At 39.9% G+C, this 16,842-nt stretch overlaps 1 protein-coding gene across 4 annotated transcripts in view; it reads right to left on the bottom strand.

Moving 5' to 3' along the window:
- Nucleotides 1–16,842, bottom strand: part of PPP2R5E (protein phosphatase 2 regulatory subunit B'epsilon) — a 135,970-nt gene that overhangs the window by 23,794 nt on the left and 95,334 nt on the right. For all 4 annotated transcript variants that reach the window (XM_042446775.1, XM_042446778.1, XM_042446777.1 and 1 more), the window contains one exon: nucleotides 1,400–1,501. In XM_042446775.1, coding sequence (XP_042302709.1) covers nucleotides 1,400–1,501 — 102 coding nt within the window. The remainder of the gene's footprint in view (nucleotides 1–1,399; nucleotides 1,502–16,842) is intronic.

The following is a 16,842-nucleotide window of genomic DNA, read 5'->3' as shown; positions in this document are numbered from 1 at the left end:
TTCTCTGTTCCTTCTCAATTTTTAAATGTGCCCTATCAAATAAGTTTTAAAAAACAGAAGGCAACAAGCTACAGTTCCACATTCTTATACAATACAAAGGATTACACATAGCTGCCTTATACCAAGTCAGAACATTAGTCCATCTAACTCTTCAGAGTTTCAAATAAAAATATTAGATAGCTCGATCTAGAGCTGCCAGAGATTGAACCTGGAACCCTTCATCATGCAAAGCATGTGGCTCTATGCCTGGATCGTGTTAGGAAAACTTAACCAACCTGACAAGCCCCCTTGTTTAATGTCCACAGCTCAAAAGAGAGGAAGGAGTTAAACTTATAGTTTTTAAATCTGACTGAAATGAGTTGTAGAAGCTCTGGCCTGACACAAATGTATCTCAGATATGTTAACCTGCCCAAAATAAGCTGTTAGAAGACTGAAAGCTAGACCAATGGTGAGCAAATTGCAGCCCTGCAGATGTTGTTGAACTGTAGCACCCAGCACTCCTCATCATTGGCTAGGCTACTAAAGTTAAACAGAACTTGATCCCAAAAAAAATCTGGAGTGCCATGCTTTTCTCATCCATGATGTAAGCTATGGCCCATTATCCAGGAGACTAGCAGCTGCCATGAACTTGCTTCTCTCTCTCTTTCATAAAGAAACTTGCTGTAGTATCAGAGCTAAGGGGAAAGACAATCCAGTCCAGCAGTCAACAGAATGAGCTGAGCAGAAAGACCAGATGGGTCCTTAGTGAAAAGAGAAGCTATAGATTCAGTGGTACTGGTAGAAGGCATGAATTATAATCATTATTGTTGTTATCATTATCATCCCTCTTTTCCCCAAAAACTGGAACTCAAAGTGGTTTACAATTTAAAAGAATACAATTAAAAGCATACAAAAGTGAGCATTAAAATATACTTAAACTATTATTGTTTTTAAAACACATCACTCATTGAAAAAATAAAATGAAGTTTAAAAAGATAAAATGACTTACAAACAGTACAACATCCCCAGCCTGTTCTTTAAAAACTTTCTGTTTTAAAAGCATGCCTGAATAAAAATGTCTGACAGTAAGGAGGGGGCCTCCATAGGAAGGGAGTTCCAAAATCTAGAGGCAGCTAATGACTAATGATGGATTTAGCATAAGTCATCTTCATGTGTTCATGTATGCTTAAATACCTGTTAAATATTATTCTGGCAATGTTACAGGCCAATTTTCTTTTATGGAGCGGCTGTATGTGTGCAAAGCTTTTTATATCTGTCTATCCATCAACATACGGTTTTTAATCAATATTTTTTTCTAGAAGTAATTTAACAGTTTTGTCTACTTCTTTATCTTCATAATAAGTAAGTCCACTGTATTTTTTTAAAAAATATAAAAAATAAAATATTGTGTATAAATTACCTGCAAATGTGGCCACGATGCCTCAAGGGTGGGTTCATCTTCCTCTGGATCAAACTCATTGCTATCACTAGGAGGAAGCGTTCGGAATATATTGCAAGAAACCTAGGAATTTAAACAGACAAGATTACAAGCTGCATTTCTACATAGTTAGCAGTATTTCTGCATAGGGAGCAGTAATTTTAAAATGTCACTCTCTTTGGATAGTTATTCAGTTCTGCATTTTCTCACTAAAATAATCTCACTTTTGTCCCAAGTGATGGACCTAAAACCCTGCCCGCTGCTGTTCTATTACAATTATTTCTGCTTACCAAGCTTACTGTGCTTTCCACACTAATAGACTACAGAATAAAAGAATTAAAAGGAATCAAAGTGCATTTATAAATGATAAATTAAAAAATAAATAATCACTAATACTTATCCACAGTCTGTAAATTGTTCATATGCAGCCCACTAACAGATTACTACTATTAGACAGGAACAATTTCTATAGCACTATATAGTTTACATAGTACATTACAAGAATTTCTGCCACATTTTTATCTTTCCAGTGAAAGTAGGTGCTGGGACATAGAGTCACAAGGAAAATGTACAATGTGGGTTTTAATAATAGCAGGCATAAAAAGGTTACTGTGAACCACAATGATTAGACATTTAAACGGGGCATCAAAAGGATAATCAACAAGTGCTGTAAAGTACTGTAGAATGCTTCCAGTCTGAAAAGTCACTCAAGAGGGTGGCTGGATCCTTTGTGGCCCCAGAGGGAGAGGCAAAGCCTAGTAGGCTTCACAGAGCCTTTGCTAGAGTAGTGACCAGCATTTTATTCAGACTGGGTTGCTACTAGTGTAGGGTTGCCAAATCCCGATTTTACCCGGGACAATCCCTGTTTTGGGGGCCCTGGGATTGTCCCTGCCCAGTTTTGGCCGTTTGTCCCAGGCCTGGGGGGGGGGCTGGACACTCATGTGCCTCCGCCGATTGCCCACAAGGGGCAGTGTGCCAGTGGCCGCCCAGAGGAGGAGGAACCCAGGTAGGCCTGGGCAGGGCTGTGGTGAGGCATTGGGGAAGGTTGGGGGCCCTGCTGCCGCTTTCTGCGCTTTTGGCGCGGCAGCGGCGGCGGGGTAAGGTTAGGAGAGAGGCCTTATAGGTTGGGGCCTCCTCCTCTTCTTCCTTCTCCTCTTCTTCCCCTCTTCCTCCTCCTTCCCCTCTTATTCCTCTTCTTCTTCCCCTCTTCCTCCTTCTCTTCTTCCCCTCTTCCTCCTCCTCCTCTTATTTTTATCTTCTTTTCCTATTCTTCTTTCTTCTCCTTTTCTTCTTTCTCCTTCTCCTCCATTTTCTTCTCCCCCCCTTCTTCCTCCTCTGCTGTTGTTGTTGTTGTTGTTGTATGCCTTTAGCTCCTTTCCAACTTATGGCGACCCTATAGAGTTTCCTTGGCATGTTTCTTCAGGGGGGGTTGCCTTTACCTTCCCCTGAGAGGCTGAGAGAGTGTGACTTGCTGCCCAAAATCACCCAGTGCGTTTCCATGGCCAAGCTGGGATTTGAACCGTGGTCTCCCATTGTTCTAGGCCACTACACCATGCTGGACCCTCCACTGCACTTAAAGGTACAGTACTCAGTTGTTATTTATTGTTGTGTACCTTCAAGTTGTTTTCCACCTTATGGATACCTTAAAGCAAACCTATCCTGGGGTTTGCTTGGCAAGGTTTGTTCAGAGGAAGTTTGCCAGGGCTTTCTGCTGAGGAGGCTGAGAGCGTGTGACTTGCTTGAGCTTGAGGTCACCCAATAGGCTGGGAAATGAACCCTGGTCTCCAGAGTCCTATTCCACTGAACAAAGCTACATCCCAAACTTCTATGCAGGAAGAATGTCAAAATGTCCTCCATTTTGAGCATGCCTAAGAAGCATGCATTCATGTTAATGCTTTTTGAACTTATTAATGCTTTTGTTTTTTAGTTGTTTGTGTCCTACATTTGGGCCTAAATTTTGTTCTACATTTGTCCTACATTTTTAAAAAAAACATTTGTCCTGGTTTGGAGGTAGACAGTTATGGCAACCCTATACTAGTGTTGTAGACACTGGAACTTCTTCTAAGAATAAAAGCCTCATCTGAGAGAAGTTTACAGTGACTCCTTTGCTCATTAAGAAAGGGAGAGGTGTTTCTCCAGATCACATCCGCTAGAATTATCTATGCTAAACCATGGAAAAAACCTGTGATATCAACAGAAAATGAATGGCTTAATTAACTATATGAAGCAATGGAAATGGATGTATTAACAGCTCGTATGAGAGAAAACATGACTGAAAAAGCTAAGGTAATCGAAAAAGACTGGCTCTGTGTCAAAATTTACAGAGAAAAAAACTTCACTGTGGTTAAAGATATCTTTTAAGATTAAGTGATTACTTGTATTCTGTTTGTAATCTGTTTCCTTCTAGCTATACGTTATCTGACGGGAAATTGTTTACTTGGGGATAACCCCTCAAATCATATTATTTATATATTTATATATACATCAGGGTAAATCAACCCCCTCTTCTCTTAAGGAACATAATTAGAACTTAACAGAATTTGCTTTGGGGTTTTTTTTTTCTTTCTTTCTTTCTTTCTTTCTTTTTTTGTCAAATATATCAGATAGGAAATTAGATATGTGAGAATTTAAGAAGATTAAACCCCATCTCAGAAGTATATAAAGCTTAGAAAAAAGAGGTTTGTTCGTGTTATTAGTGTTTTAATGTATGTCTATGTGCTTATGTACATTTTGTCATATGTTTTTCTTATAAATGTTTAATGAAATTGTATATATATATATAAAGTCATGAAGGTGGAAAATCTGGTGCCAAACATTGACGTGTTGCCTCACACGCTGCACAACATCAAAAGCGTTTTAACACCAGGTACTGCCAGATCTAGATGAGAGAGTGTTCTGTTTGACTGCTTTAAACTCTCTGGCATCTGCCTCTGAAAATTAAGGGTTAACAGTTTCATCCTTACAGGATGCCAAGGCTCTTATTTCGAGGAAAGGAAGTAAGCCAAGAATGATATTGTTCTACTGCTATAGTTAGACCTAACTGGACTCACATCACGTTTACACGCACCCGCCATCTCTCTTCTGATCTTACAATAAGGATAGAGAATGAGTAGCCTACCAGATTTGTGCTGGACGTTTGCCCCAACCAACAATCAATGGTGAGGAACACTCTATCGACACCTGTCAACAGCTGGAGATGGAACACATCCCCTCATTCCAGGGTCCACTTCAAATCTAAAACAGCTGTTATGAAGGACAGGCCTAGGGCATTTAAATCTCACAACAACCCTATTAGGAAGTTGTTGAAATAACTGTGTTCAAAGCTTCTAGAAGAACATGTCTGTAAAGAATCTAGGCAGTTCAAGTACAAAATTGTATCCAACATGCTGTACAAGTTCTCAAGTTGTTATCTCATCTTCTTAATGGCTTTCAAAAATTCAGATAACATGCTTTAATTAAGCAGAAACATTTCCAAGGTTTTAACCCCAAAGCATGTTGTCTCTGTCTCTCTCTTTCCAAACCTAAATATTCAAGTTTCAAAACACTACATTTCATAATGCATTTAAGTAGACTGAAATCAAGTAATTTTAGAGGTTCATCTGTTTTGTTGTAATATATGTTGAATTTCTGATTTTTTTTCAATTGCTGTATTTTATTCTTATTGCTGTTTTAGCGTAAAATAGTTAAAGGGGGATGTAATGTAAACATACATTAAATAAACAAATCTAAACTGTAAACAAGCCAATCTACAAGAATATATAAGTTGGCATTCATTATTACCTATGTTTATTTGGTAAGCATGTTATTTCTTTTCTTTCTCCCCCCCCCCCAACTTTCTTTGACCCCCACTTTCAATAGCCATTTCTATAACACTTTCAGCTAACAACACAAGGATTTAGTACAGGAAGGAAAGGCACAGGAACAAAAAGGAAGAATGAAGGACAGCTAGGGGAAGATTAAAATACTGTACTAAGAAACCACGTCCATGGAATAAGAGGCTTTGTCATTTGTCTTTCCTTTTCTTACCACAAGAGGGTGCATTATGACACAGTGCTAAATAAAGCATGCTAGTTTGTACTGAAATCCCTGGTATGCAGAACAAATCTCACAAGAGCTCAAACTGAGAAAGATAAGTATTATCAATAGGCAAAACAACTGACTGAAATTCACCTCTGGAGTACACTGGCTTCTGCTGTTCTGTTGTTACTCATGTAATCTGGCCATCAGATTACATGAGTAATTGTTGATCTACGAGATATAGCTTAGCACAGTGGCAATGAGACTGAGCTACAAATCCAAGATCCCAAAGTTCAAATCCCCTTACCTCTGATCTCACTGTGGCTACAACCCTCATTCACTAGGACAAGACAGTGTCACATTCTGTTGCAGAATGTACAGAACCAGACCTACAATGTACATATTCTGTGATATTTTTACTTGCATGTTTGCAAACGGTGCATTTAAATTTTAGACGCTTGCTATACAACCAGTTTTTTTTCTCCAGAATTTAAAAAAATGGCTAAGACAAGAAATATCCAACCAATGTACTGATTTCTGCCACTAGGATACTTCTTTTGTCCCATTTAATGTAACATACTAAGACAAAAAATGCCCCATGCTGGATTTTTTAGCAAATCATGATGCAGTGAAACAGAAGTGATGTGAACCGACTGATCCATCAGCTGGCCCCATTCAGGGGGAAAAAAGGTTAAATCCTTCCAGGGGAGGGGACTGAAATTCAGTGGTGCCAGAAATATCTCATCATACAAGACACATCCACTGTATTTCATTTTACTTTTATTCCATCTTCTGCTTTCTGGCTGCAGGTGGTTGGGTGGAATAGAGGTGACACAAAAATACTTTTTTAAACATGGGAGACTTTTCTACTAAACAGTACATTGGAATTCTCATGAAGGTCAGAAAATGTACCACAACTCACACAATACAAAATTTCCCTCTTTATCTTAGTACACTAAGTTCAACCAAAGCAGCATCTCTCAACTGAAACCCCTATAGGGGTCTTCCAATTAATAATACCATACAAAGACACTGACCTACCTTACGTGGCTGTTTTTAGGATTAAAATAATGTATGTAAAATAGTATGTATGCTCTAAAGGGCTACATAAATGCCAAAGTGTGAGCTTTTGTAGACTTAAGTCTACCTCTTCAGATACATTTGGTTGAACATCTGGGGAAGTAGACTTAAGTCTACAAAAGCTCATGCTGCCAATTTCTTTCTTTCGGTTAGTCTCAAAGGTGCAATAAGATCTCTCTACACACTGGTTCTACAGACTAACATGGCTTTATCTTTGAATAAATGCAAAAATTCACTCTTTTCAACAAAGCTAGGTTCTGATATGTCCTCACATCATCACTGTGCATTATAAGAGAGCACATGCCAATACAACTTGCACATGAAGGTGCTTATTTCTGAGCATGACAAATTGAATAAATCCAGGAGAAATACTGGTTAACAACCAGTAAGAGACCTGGCATTTATAATGACTTAAGACTGCAGAAGGTGGTCAGGGATGGGTTTAATGCCTTCCTTTTCCAGGGGTGTCCTCTGAAGCTGCTAGTTGCATTGGCAGCAAAATCCTCAGTGGTTCTACCCTTTCTAAAAAAAAAAAAAAAAAAAAATTTGGATGTTCAGTTAAACCTTATTACAACATTAACTCTTTTAATAGTATACTATCACTATGAATAGTAAAGATAATTTTAGAAAAGCTAGGTTTCGGGCAGCTACTTTTACAATGCTGCCAAAATTGTTCCTGTATTAATCTCAGTAAGTCATAATTTATACTTACTTTGATTTACCATCATAGCCATAAAAATACTAACAAAATTCAAATTCACAACTATTACTTTTGAAAAGCTAAAGCTTATGTGACTATTTTTGACAATACTGTTCCAATAAATTAGTTGTTTGTTAGGTAGCACAATATTGTTTATTGAGGAAAAGAGTTGGTAGCAAAGTAGTTTAATAGCACAGTAACATTGCAATTATCACTATCTTTGAATGTAAGAGAGCTGTAAAATAGCTTTACAAAATCACTTGAAAAAAGTACTAGCTTCATGTCTATCAGGCATTAGGCCTGGTTATGAGACAGAGATGGGTTTGGTTACCTTTGTGGATGACTTACACCAGAAGCTAAACAGGTTAGGTACATGTGTCTCCATTGGTTCTCCAGACATCTCTGTAGATTCTGATGATATCTACTATGGTACTCTTCTAGGCTGCCTCTGTGGGATGGGACTTGGAGACTCTATTTTACATTGCCTCCAGCCCTTGGAGGGGCAAATTCACAAAGTGGTGGGGCATTCATGTTTTGCTCCCCATACTGCCTAACAGTGGAAACCAGCAGAAGAGGTTATCTGAGGTCTGCAACAGACAGGCAGGACAAAGTAGTTCGATTCTGCTTTTCCCCAAAGCTGGTCGAACCCCTGCAGCCCACATGGCCCACTCCCAAGGCACTCCAAATGTGCACAGCGGGATATATTAAGAGGCAACATGTCTTCTATTTTTAGTGACAAACACCATTCTAATTTTGTTCTCTTTTCTGACTGGGATAAATGTGTACTGTGCAAAATAGTTAAGAGCATAACACTTCTATTTTGGCCCCTTTCATATAATTTTGATATGAGTTGAATTCTGCAGTTTTGAAATAACATGGTTCTCTGAAAAATAAACCCATTGCAAAAAAATTAGCACAGTTATTCTCTACAGAGGTGCAGCACTCAGGGACAAGGGAATCCACATGGAGCAAAATAGAGCCCTGTTTGGTGATGACAATGATGACAACGATGACGGTATTTGTTTAAAACACCCTTTCCACCAAAGGGCAGAACTTCAAACATATACAGCCAAGGAAAAAGACAATAAAACACAACACTATAAATATACATAAAATCCCCAACATGCCACCAGCCACAATTCATCTCAGCAACCTCAGACACAACTCAGCAGCTTGATTTGGTGAATCAAATAGGAAGGTTTTCAACTCCTTAAGAAAACAGGTGTGATCCTCCTCCAGCCACAGGTTCAAAGGAAGACCATTCCACAGATCCAAAGCCAAATATTGAAAGACTCAGAGCCTTGACAGAGCTAAATGCATTGGTGGAACAGACAATAATCATTTGCCTGCGAATCTTATATCACTTTTTAAAAATATATTTTAATGATACACACACACACACATACAATTCCTAAATATAAATCCCTAAATGGTACATACCATGCTAGCTGAGCTACCAGGAACTGGGAGAGGTTAGAGTGCAGTGTCCCCTAAATACAAGAACCAAAAGGTTAAGATGGGTCCTGGCCCAAATTGGTAACCAGTGAAAGGATCTACCGGGAAGGGGGGATATGTGAATATTTAGGAAGATTTAAAAGGACCTGGATGACATTGTTCTGAAATAAAGCCAGAGGGAGAGGGAAGGAAGAATGCAAATCTGCCAGTAGGCTATTACAATAATCCAGGTTCAAGAGATGGAAATTACATGGCTTTTCTGTTTACCCAATAACGGGGTGCAGGGAAAAGTGGTCATGCAGCAGGACTCTGAGGTTCCTGGCAACCAAAACAGGAACCACTATGCAACCCTGTAAACACAGTGGATGGTGTGAAAAAAGGGCTACCAGATGGTCAAGTTGAAACACTCCATATTCAGCTTAAGACAATGGGTGGTCGTCCACAAAGAAACACTCAACAAGCGGTCCGTCACAGACTTCCATACAGAGGAATAAATTGATTTAAAACTCTGGAAAATCTGTATGTTCACTGCATAAATGTGATACTGAAAACTCAATTCTGAAATAAAAATCCAAGTGGGAGGATATACAGTATAACGAAAAAAGAAGAGGCCCAAAACTACACTGGGACCTTGTTATCCCCTAGGGTTTGGTTCCAGGGCCCCATGGATAACAAAATCCATGGATGCTCAAGTCCCATTAAATATAATGGAAAAGCAAAATGGTATCCAACATATAAAATGGAAAATCAAGGTTTTCTATTTGGAATTTATACTTTTGGGGAATATTTTCAAGCCGTGTATGCTGAAATCCATGGATAAAACATCTGTGTATAAGGAGGGCAAACTGTAATTCATGTGGCACCGCAACAAGTTTTTCACATGGATCCCTAAAATGAAACTAAGGAGGAACAATCAAACAAAAAAGATTTAAACCAAGACAAAGTGTTCCCCATTATTCCAAATTATACCAACTGTAATAGTAGGATCTGATGGTCCGAAGTGCCGAAGGTCCAACAGAAAGATCCAACAGGAACAGCACAATGGTTAATACTGAGCCTTAGCCATAACAACCACAAGGCTGTTTCAGGTAGAGTGACCGATATGAATTGTACTGAATTTTACTAAGATTTTAAATGTTTTGTCCGTGAGCTGTGTTGGGTCTCTCTGGGGAGAAAGGCAGCATAAAAATGAAATAAATAAATAAATAAATATGAAACCCTTTTTTGACATGCATCAAAAAGATTTGTGTAGTCAAATAAGGCATCAACTGGGAAAGGTCAGCTCTCTACAAAATTTTGGAAAGACATGGGAAATCTATTACTCAAGAAACAGACTGAAAACTTCCTGTTTTCAGACTTACATTTTGTCAAAATTTTTATAAATAGAAACAAAATATAGGCATTCCAGTAAAGAAAAATAAAGTAAGCAGAAAGCCACTGAAAGAGTGGCTCAAGGTAATTTTAGATTTAGAATGAGACAAGAACTGTTACAGTAGCTACTATGATCGGATTACAGTGATAGGCTGTAAAAAAATTTAAAAAAATCACAGAGCACCCACACAGACAGAGGTTCATGATACTAAAGAAATAAGAGCCATTATTAAACAGATTTCAACAGAGGTGATTAGCCAGAATGCTTATTTGAACTGTAATGACTGTTGACCTCATGCAACTACTTTCTAATATGCCTTCTTTAAAACAAAATGTGGGTTACATTTTCCCCAAAGGTATGTAAAAGAGCAACTGGGATAAGAAGTTACACAGCAGTTGGTCAAGTAAATCACTTCACAACCATGGTGACAGCACATTTAGATTATCAATGTCATATAAGTGTCCTTACAAGTACCTTCCTTGTGCCTTTATCTGTTCTAAAGAGTTTTCAATTATTTTCAATTATGTTCTACTTTGGCCACATGTGAGAAGATATGACTCACTAGAAAAGACAATAATGCTGAGAAAGATAGAAGGCAGTAGAGAGGAAGACGGCACTCCAGATGGCTAGACTGAGTCAGGGAGGCCACAGGACTGAATGTACAAGACCCAAACAGAGCAGTGGAGAGGGTAGGGGGGCTTAGAGATGTCCCACCCACAGTCACCATGAGTTGGGGTCAACTCGAAGGCAGTTAACAACAACAACCTGTTTTTCATCTTGAGGGCATTTAAATCAGGTCCAAGTTGATCTTCTTCAATTAAGGCAAGAATTCATAAAGCATCTATACTTTAAATGCTATATTTTCAATAGGAGGAAATGATCTATTTAAAAAAACTATGGCCCGGTACATTCGGGCAAAATACGGCATGGCGACGGCAGTACTAGGGTTAGGGAGCACGCACCATGCAGACACTCCCTAACCCTAGTACATACTGGTGGTGTCAAAATGGCGGTGTCCTGTCTACATGGATGCTGCAATTCTGATGTGATGGATGCTTAGTGTCCACATGTCGCGGAGCACTTTTGATATCATGAGTGCGCCATTGGCGCACTCAGGCATCACAAGTGTGCCAGAAAAAGAACCCGCTTTTTGCAGGTTCCTTTTTGCCGGCGGGAAACCATGCAGTTTATCCTCTGCAGCTTCCCGCCGGCGGAAAAGGAGGCACCGGCAGACCACCCTTTTTGGGTGGTCTGTATCCTGCCTATGTTTCATCAAATAATGTGCTCAGGGCAGATGGGCTTGTCAACATTGTCACATTTTTACTCTAAAATGCTCAGACATGTGAAACTCATAGTCAAATTTTTTATGTCTGATAGACTTTTTGAGGTAGATACTTATGAAAATGTGTTCTCCCCATGGTTTAGCCTATTAAGTATCTACCACAAAAGGGTTTCCCCCCCTTTGATTTCCTACCTTTATGTGATTCCTATGTCACACATGAGTAAGTGTTCTGTTTGCATTTTTTCTTAATGAACACTGAGCCACAAATAAAACTGATCCATACACACAGACCTGTGTGATTCAGATCTAACAAGTTATCTGGAGTGCCATTTGTAAAAAAAAATAAATACAGCAGACAAATAGAATATGAAAGACAAAATAGAATGTTAAGTGAATTTTAACTATAACAAATATAATGAAAAATTCTGTAGAGTTTCATTTTAGGCATGCAGCTTTTCAGCTCCCTCTTGTTAAAAAGTACACTAAATCCTCACACTCAAAATTAATAACATATTACTCTCTGATACACTTTAAATAAAACAGACAACATGGTCAGGTGAACTTGAATGGATCCCAGTACAAAACAGCAACTGCAGTGTGTAACACACATTTGCTTGTTTCAGGTTCCATGCATGTAAATGACATTGCTATGTAAACAACAATGAGGATATCAGTGACTGTCACACTTGTTAATTATTGATGACTGATACCTGTAAAGCCTAATTTCTAGCTCTGAAGGACGTAATTCTGAATAGTATCTGGAATACCTCAGAGCATAAGTTAGTTTTTGTAAACAGAGGCAGAAATATTCTCACTCAGATTTAAATCCAGAAGTGACTTGTTTCCAGAGATTCATAAATTTATCCCAGTAACATAAGGAAGTCTTACCATATATACTCATGTATAAGTCGACTTCATGTATAAGTTGAGGTGGGGTTTGGGGGCCAACATTACGGATTTTAACATGACCCATGGATAAGTCGAGGATGCAGTCACAGTCCCTCTGCTCCGCTTGCCTCTTGGTGCTCCTTTGAGTGGCTGCTGCCCCTGAGATGTCCCTGCTGCTCTGCTTGCCTTTTGATGCTATGTGAGGGCAAGCTCCAAAGAGCCACTCTGCTGCCATCCCTAGTGCTCCCTCTCCCATGCTTCTCCTTTGGGACTCTCTAACTCAAAGGGTTGCTTAGATTTGTTTGTTCCTTTGTATATTTTGGAGAGGAAAGAGTTAAAGAGAGGCTTCTTTCCCCGTCCCTTTCAGTTTGGGCTCTTCAGCAAGTCTTAAGCTTCTGCCCTTTTAAGAACAGAGCAGCAGAGCTCTCCCCCTTTTTCTTTTTCTTGATGCTGGTGAAATCAGGCAAGCTGGCTTCTCCCAGCCATAGCTATGGCCAGTGTTAGGTTTTTTCCCCCTTTGAAAAGTGAGGAAATTAACAGCCCTCTCTTCCTTTTGTCCAGGGAGACTGCCCTTCCCTCCCTGCCTCTGTCCCACAGAGGCAACTCTTCCTTCCTTCCCTGGCTTGCTCCTTGTCCCTTTTCCTCTCCCCTCGGACTCTGCAGGATGAGAAGTCAGGATTAGGGCTTGTATTTCTTCCCCTTTAAAAATATGAGGACAGGTCTATGCTAGCTGATCAAGCAGCGGCTGGGAGATTTCACCAAAGAGATATAGACCTTCTTTCCAGCTCCTTTTTCTTTTCCTAAGTGGCTCCAGTGAGTAAGTGTTAAGGTTTCTGTTCCTTTAAAAGCCCTTTCCTTGCCTGAAGGAGCTGATGCTCGGAGAGCATACAAGCCAGCTTCTCTCAGGGAAAGGCAGCTTTCCTCATGTTTGCAAAGGGAAAGAAACTAATCCCTAATCCTGGCTGCTCATGCTGCAGAGTCCGAAGGGAAGGGAGAGGAAAAGGGACAAGGCGACCTCTTTTTAAGGAGAGAAGCAAGGAAGCTTGCAACTCCATCCCTGGCGAGGCAAGGAGACCGGCGGGGGGGGGGGGGGGGCCGAGGGAGGGAGGGGGGCGAGGGAGAAGGCTGGGTTTCTTATAAAGGCAGTCTCCTTGGACTAAAGTGCATGCCACTCAACCCCCGCTCCCTGTAAAGAGTCCGCGGCTGCCATTTTTCTGAGACACATTACCGTATAGACCATGTATATGTCGACCCAGGATTTTGGGATCTTTTTTGGCATAAATTTTTCGACTTATAGATGAGTATATACGGTAATATGTGGCCAGACACAGGAAACAAGGATGCTCAGAGGCGCTCATGAATTTTCTGATTACGAATTCCCCACTGGGTGATCTTGTTCAGCACTTACTGCTGCCCTTGTACTGTACTAGAATAGTGTCCTCTAACTGAAATTAACATATTAATTCCTACTAACTGGTAATGGCATTCATTGCTTACACACTCTCTTCAAGTCTCTTCCTCTACTGATTTTAATCTGGTTTTCACTGTACAATATACACTATGTCCAACATTGTATATTATTTGGCATGGGATGAAAAGTTACTTAAACCCATGCCCTCCCCATCCATTCAGAAGAAAATCCCATTCAATAGTTTTGTAATCATTCAGATTCATGCACAACCATCCGTACCACTGTCCTTTATTCAAAATTAAGCTGAACTGAGCTACATGAGCCAAAAATGTGTGTTTACCACTGATCTTTATGGACCACATTTCCTAATAGGGTATGGAGAGGCAGAGCACATGCAGTGATTCAAGATCCTGTCTGTTCCTGGAAGCTAAGCAGGATCAGCTCCAGTTTGTACTTGGATGGGAGACTGCTAATGAATACCAGGTGCTATAGGCTATATTTCAGAGGAAAGAACTGGCAAAACCACTAAGTATTCCTTGCCTAAAAAAATTCATTGAAATTAATGGGGTTGCCATAAGTCGACAGGTGACTTGAATTTAGATACACTGTCAAAGAGCTAGACAGGTTTTGGATCTGAAAAACTTGAATACAGGTAAATATTTTTAATGACTACCTACAGAGAGAAAGGTATCAGAGGACAACACTTTTAAGACTTATCAATAATATAATTTTATTTGTAAAAGTAAAATAAAGGCTCAAAAGAGACGGGCCAAAAACATGGTTCCCAGCCCCAAATGCGGAGAGAAACCGCACCAGACCCTTGTCATCCTCAAAGAACGGGGCCAAAAAGGAGCCATAAAATACCACACTTTTAGCCAGCTCAGTTCAAAACTGCAACAGTGGTCCAGAATGAGGATGGGTGCATGTGGCTGTAGTGGCCCTGGTGCAAATTTTGCAGCTGCAACCACAGACCATGTTTTTTTCAGACCATCTGCTTCTGGCCAAAGATGATTTGTAGATACAAGATTACTGGTAATAAACACCAATTCTATAAGCTTATTTAGTAGCTGAGCAAGGCACTCATAACTTTCCACCAGCCATAGACAGAATTCTGACATAGTACACAGACATCCACATTCTGACAGTTTCCACAGATCATTGCTTCCTTCCCCCCACCCTCAAAATGGATCTAAGAGGAAAAGTAGCTCCTACTGCACTGTTGCAAGCAGCTTCCAAGAGCTGAACCTATTTAATATGCTAGTTTCAGCTTTCTGCTAATCTCCCTTAGCATCGCATGGTTTGGTGACCAGGACATATTTCCTTTGCCACTAGCATATATTAAGACAATACCACTCACTCCCATTTTCAGATCTAAAGCCTTTACTGCTGAATTTATCATAACAAAGAGGTGGATAGGCCATAAAGCTATGGTATGAAGAAAATGCTTTATCATGGCGCTTTACAGACCGCCCAAAAGGGCGGTCTGCCAGCGGCAGTGTTTGCTGCATGAAGGAGCTGCAGTGGACAAAAATAAGCGCAGCAAAAATAAGCCGCAAAAAGCGGCTTCTTTTTGCGGTGCCATTATGATGCCGCAAAGCACCATTGGCGCACTTGTGGCATCATAATGACGTCGAGACGTGTGGACGCTAAGCGTCCGCTACGTCAAAATGGCGCCGCCCATGTAGAATGAGCGCCACCATTTTGTATGTGCTTGGAACATACTAGGGTTGGGGCGTCCGGAAAGGACGCCCCTTCTTAACCCTAGTACGTGCTGAGCACGTCCTTTTTGGCGGTGTGGAACCCGCCCATGACAGGTCACTTCACAATTGACCAGCTCTTCACTAACCAGTTTTCCTTTCTAAGACAGCTGTGAGAAGACCTCAACCATCCAGGATCTATTTGGGTTTATTTTCCTCATAACCACAAGAGTCACCAAATGGAGAGTGACACAAACATTTAAGAGGTAAGTACAACAACTGATCTGAGCTCAAAGTTTTTACACTCCTGGTTTCACAACATGTCCTTCATTTCAACCGTATAATTAAGATATGGGGAGGGTCAAATTTTGATGCTATTGGTCCTTGCTGATCCCCTGTATATTACCCTGAGACCAATTGGATTCAGTTCACCTTCTGCCTACTCCTGATGAAACAAGCATTTGAGAGAATATGCAATCCTGCATTGATGTCTTTATCTGTCTAACACCATAGTGGCAATCTGAACGTTCATGATCAGAAGTTCAAAAAACAAAAAATCATGAGGCGTATGATATATGCAAAATAATTCAAGATAGCTTTTCCATCACAGTCGCACATCACATAGATAAAATAAAAAAGCTAAGAAAAGTAAATCATTATGACACTGGGTCAGGAATAGTTGTACAATTAATACTGTGCCACAAAACCTTGAGGCACTGTGGGTAGATTCAAAATGTCACATCAGCAGTGTAGGTCAAAACCACTACACTCAGTCCACCACCACAGCCAGCTACACGAAAGCAAAATTCACCCTACATAAGAAATTTAAATCATCACCTTAACTTTGTGGGAAAGAACAAGAGACCACACAGTTTTCCTCCTTGCATGCCAGATATTTCCTTCCCCTTTTCACATCCTTAGTTTATCAATTTAGGGTCGCCTTAAGTCGGAAACGACTTGAAGACTAATAATATACACACACAGTTTACACCTAATATGTACTGGTTAGGTGTGAGGGAATGGATGAAGTTACTGACAAAACACATTTTATGCAGCTCGATGATTCTGAAGGCGGAGATAACCCCATTTGTGTGAGTCACAGAAACTATGAAAATGAAATCCCATATATATATATATATATATATATATATATATATATATATAATCTATGTATATCAATAAAATGTGAAAATACATATGAAACACAAACATAGAAACAAATATTTATCATAAAAGCATAATTTTCTCTACTATTAATAATAATAATATGTTTTATTTGTATACCGCTTTTCCTATGATCAAAGCGGTTTACAGCATACATATGCATATACAACAAAGCGAGTAACAAAACAAAAAAAACAAAAAAACAAAAAAACTCTGCTTCTCTCCCCTCAAGATGGAGGTCGGGGGGAGGGCTCTTCCACTTGGCAGGCAGAGGCCTGTTGTTTCTTGCCTGCTTCTCTCCCCTCAAGATGGAGGTCGGGGGGAGGGCTCTTCCACTTGGCAGGCAGAGGCCTGTTGTT

This window comes from Sceloporus undulatus, chromosome 1 (assembly GCF_019175285.1).
Source record: "Sceloporus undulatus isolate JIND9_A2432 ecotype Alabama chromosome 1, SceUnd_v1.1, whole genome shotgun sequence".
NCBI lineage: Eukaryota > Metazoa > Chordata > Lepidosauria > Squamata > Phrynosomatidae > Sceloporus > Sceloporus undulatus.
This window is presented reverse-complemented; position numbering and strand designations above follow the sequence as displayed.